Genomic DNA, 4,498 nt, shown 5'->3' with positions numbered 1-4,498 from the left:
AGCAGGAAAAACATTAACCCTGCCCTGAAAAGGGCAAAGGGAACCCGATGAAATTCTGTTTCAATACCCTGACCAAAATGTCACAGTTCTGCATAACTACTGTGGAGAACGATCTTGTGGTAGCACTTCTCTGGTAGCAATTATCACTTAAATAATAATAAGGATACAGAGGTATATTAAAAAGAATGTTTGAGTGTATGTATTAGTAGATCAATAAAAATAGCATAATTTTCTGTAAGGAGTTATGAGAAAAATCCATCATGGAAGTGAAAAAACTGTGGGGGATGCAAATAGCTTTATGCAAATATCCACCTCATGCCAGAATGAATTTGATATTGTTTTCAGAATCAAAGCATAAAACTGTATTAGTGTGCCAAACAGACGTAGGATAATGTGAGAAAAAAATTACATTATTCTTAAAGAAAAGTCTTTCAGGTTTTATTTTCCATCTGTAAGTGTAAATCTACTTCAGAAATTCAGTACGAAATAGAAATTTCCTGCAAGGAGATTGCATAGAAACAGTAATAACCTTTTAAAAAAAAATTACAGATATGACAGAAGGACAAGGTAGAAACTTACATACTGTCTGGCTCTTAATATGGATATGGATATAGCTTAAGATCACTGGGCCTCTGGAAATACAACGGTATGCCCACACACCAGTTAATAATGCCGGAATGCAGTCCTAAAGCTGCTAATGTTGTAACTCTACTTTTTTTTTTTTTTTGCCTGTAAGCCACACGATCCTGCAGCTACTGCAAAAGAAATCCTATGACACACTTCATGTTGCTTGTGTACTACCAGAAATAATAAAAAGAGACATTTAGAAGACTGCCACTTCCTTCACAGTCGGTGCAATCTACTGAGGACTTGGAAATTTGTAAATAATAGGTGGACACAAAAGAAAAATGACCAGACTTCTAAGCAACTGCCTGGCAGTTTCAGAGTCCAGACAAGTATGTCTTTTTCAGGCTCACTTGCCAGGTCATGGAGCTTGCCCTACTGCTTGCTATGTGGAGTGCACCGTAACAGGGCATTCAGGCAGCAAAGCTACCTTTGCGACAGCTCAAGAAATCACACATTAAGCCTACTCATAGATATGGATCTCATTCACCACATATTTAACGTTATATTTAAGTCGTCCCGGTTTTGCTGGGACAGAATCTGAGCCCTGCCACAGTCTGCAGGCCGTTAGCAGTTTCCAGTCAGACAGGGCAGCTGAGCCGAGCTGTCTCTCAGGTGTATCCCAGACCATAAACATCATGCTCAGTGTACAGGGGGAAGTTTGCTGAGGAGAGGCAGCTTCCTGACTGGGCTCCTGCTCTTGCTCCTGTTCCTCCTGACCCTGTTCCTCTGCCTTCTCCCACTCCTGAGTACTGTTTTCCCATTTATTGTGACCAGTGTACAATTGCAGGGCTGAGTATAACTTTGTATACTTTATATTGCCATTTGGTATTAGTTTGGCTGTTTCATTAAACCTGTTTTCATTCTGACCTGTGGGTCTTCTCTCCTCTTCCCAATCCCCCTTCTTGGCTGGGAAGGGGTCATCAGGTGATAGAGCAACTGATACAGTTCAGCCCCAGATAATGACTAAACACGGACAGCATTTACGCACTGCTAATAATCATAAAGGACTAACCTGATATTCGTAGAAACATGAATATAACATGTTCACGTTTTGCAAAATAGGAGGCCTATTTGATCTAGCTCAGCTCTCATACCAACCCTGTGATCACTGTATTTCAGTGTCTATTCATTCCGAAACCTCAAAGTAACACAAAAAGTAAACAAACACAAACATGAGTGTTGATGGTTGATAAAAATATAAAGCATTAGTAAAAATAGTAAGGTTCACCTTGCAATAAAATCTCAGGATTTTGAAGCAGTTCTAACATACACTGCAAGTGTCAGAAACTGGATTTTTTTTCTTGGTTTGCCTGAGTCTAGCTGCATAGGGTAACTTACCTTTCACAGACAAGAGGCCTGGATTCATTCAGGACCGGACCAAGGGATGAGCAAGGCTGCCGAGGTGGCGGCACTATTGGAATAGAAGAATCCAGGGAACTTGTTTTTCGATGCAGTGTCTCTTGTGCCAGCCCAGAGGCCTCGTTCTCAGTGGGGCAGGATCCAGCTTTGCTGTGACTGCCTGCTGACGGAAGCTCTGGCCCGACTGCACCTTGCAGGGCTAACTCTGCCGCTGCCTGCTCAGACTCCAGTGTTGGTGATGCTGGAGGTGACAACCGGGGCTTGCGTTTAGTGGATGCTCCAGAAAGCAGTTTCAGCAAACCTTTTTTTTCTTTCTGTAAACCAAAAGCAGCACTCATTTTAGAACAGGAGTCTTCCAGGTAGAGTTGAACGCATCCTTCTGGTAGACACCATTGTGATCAGAGAGAACTCGGTAAATTATGAGAAGGTATTTGACATTGTACAAATTACAAAAAATAATTATGAAAATTATAAAAGAGAAAGATAATTATTAAAATTCTAATGAGAAAAATAGTAAGTCATTTAGACCATAAACCAGCTAAGTCCCTTCACTTAGTTAAGGATTATCTTAAAAGCCAATGGGCTTGGCCCGAAAACAAGCGAGGAGTTAGATTCCCACAATGGGAATCTAGAAGCTAAAACATTTCGTTAACATGGAAGTTTCTAGGAAGGCATAGAGAGTCATTTCAAAGCAAACAGGGAGAAAAGTATGCCCTGGAGGCTGCTGTTTAGATAAGTGTCTTTTATTTATCCTCCTCAGTAAGGAAAGACCTTCATGATTTAAAAAAAAATTGCCACAAGGGGAATGTATTGTGTTTTGCTGCTCTGCTAGAGGGGAGAATTGTAAACATTCTTTTTGCTTGTCCAGACAGGAATCCCTGAAGACTATTACTCACCCTGAAGAGAATTATTTAAGTAGCTTTTGTGTTTCTTGTCTTTCTTTTTTTTAAGGGGTGTGGCAGTGATCTTCTTACCACCCCTTTGACTGAGTGAATTTAGTGCTTATGAGAGATGCCAGATTGTAAGCCCTGGAGACAAAAATAAGCTATTTAACCAAAGAAAGAAAAGCATGAGCAATGTGAGATTTTTATTATAGCTTGGGATGCAGTGGAACTGGTGAACTGTGAACAAAAATTCCTCTCTCCTCCTTCTGAGTCTCCAATAACTTAAAGATATTTCAGCAAAGAACTGCTGTCTAGCAAATGGGAGAGAAAAGGAGAAACTCAAAGAAATTAACATAGACCACATATGTTAGCATTTTTAGCCTTAAACTATAAATAAGTTTTCTAAAACGCCTGCCTAAGAGCACCTCAGTTTGATTTCAATGGATATGACTAAAGTAATTTAAAAACAACGTTCTAGGCACCTCCATTCAACAATGATCCACAAAATTAATTAAAAATGGGTGAGATGAGTGTACAGCCTATGATTAAAACCTTCATAAACTTCATTAAGGACTGCATGTGGGTGAAGAGTACTAAGGTAAAGTCTAAAACATTTGAGATAAAACGAAAGTTGTCAAAAGGAGAAAAAAGTTAACTACACCATAACTGTAAAACAAAACCAGTTAGAAAGTTGAAGGAATGTTTCTGCCTACCATATAACATAATGTCATGGCTTGTTGGATAGTGAGAATGAGTTCAGACACGGAGTAAAATCCTTTAAATAGAAGGAGGGAAAGCAGAATCACTACAGACTCTTTTGATCTACGTTTAGAAAAGACAGAGTTATGTTCTTTCTTTTCTTTGTCCAATAAACATTGTTGGTGATGTGTTTTTCCTAATCTTTCAGTGTGTCTGCTTAATAAGGAAGGCAACCTAAAAGAATAATGATCTTCACTAAATATACTAGATTTTATTAGACTGAACCTATATGTTCCTGCAAGTTCATGTGGTTTGGTGTCGGGTTTTTTTTGTTTTGTTTTGTGGGTTGTTGGTTTTTTTTCCATTAAAGGCTTATTAGTTTACAGATACTTACTGATAACATTTGCTAACCATACAACTTTCTGAAGTATTCAGGAAACTGACTGCAGTAAAGAAAAACAAAATACTTAAAATTCCAGCAGTCAATCTAATAGTTCTTCTGAACTTTATCTATTCACCTTTTGTTTTTCCTGCTTAAGGCATGAAGCCGTTACTCTATTTTAACCATCCTAAATTATTCTTGCATGGCCAAGAATAAATTTGTCCACAGCTGTAGTCACAAAATGGCTGCCTAAGTTTCAGGCTTAGTCTTAAAAACCCTTACAGTGCTCCTATGCAGCAAATGTAAGGGGAAAAAAAAAAAGGATCTCTTAAAAGAGTGCATGAAGAAAATGGGAGAATTCAAGGGAATTACTTTATTCTCTACCCACCTTGCCATCCTTGTCTACTTTACTGACAGATGCATTTCCACCAGCTGCTAAAACACTCTCTGGAGATACAGGAGCTCCAGGGTGAGCATTTACTGTTCTTCCACTAATATCTCCCTCCAAAGACGAAGAAGCAATGCCGGAAGAATTCAAAGAAGCTGC

The 4,498-nt window shown here is 39.0% G+C and overlaps 1 protein-coding gene across 1 annotated transcript in view; it reads right to left on the bottom strand.

The window, feature by feature from the left end:
* SH3RF1 (SH3 domain containing ring finger 1) overlaps positions 1-4,498 on the bottom strand; it is a gene marked incomplete at its 5' end in the record, with an annotated part of 23,332 nt that overhangs the window by 3,894 nt on the left and 14,940 nt on the right. The window contains 2 exons of the mRNA XM_010135061.1: positions 1,966-2,300; positions 4,340-4,498. The exon at positions 4,340-4,498 is cut by the window's right edge and continues 43 nt beyond it. Coding sequence (XP_010133363.1) covers positions 1,966-2,300; positions 4,340-4,498 — 494 coding nt within the window. The remainder of the gene's footprint in view (positions 1-1,965; positions 2,301-4,339) is intronic.

Source organism: Buceros rhinoceros, unplaced genomic scaffold (genome assembly GCF_000710305.1).
Source record: "Buceros rhinoceros silvestris isolate BGI_N320 unplaced genomic scaffold, ASM71030v1 scaffold15194, whole genome shotgun sequence".
NCBI classification, from domain to species: Eukaryota; Metazoa; Chordata; class Aves; order Bucerotiformes; family Bucerotidae; genus Buceros; species Buceros rhinoceros.
The sequence above is the reverse complement of the archived record's forward strand: the minus strand, read 5'-3'. Positions and strand labels throughout refer to the sequence as shown.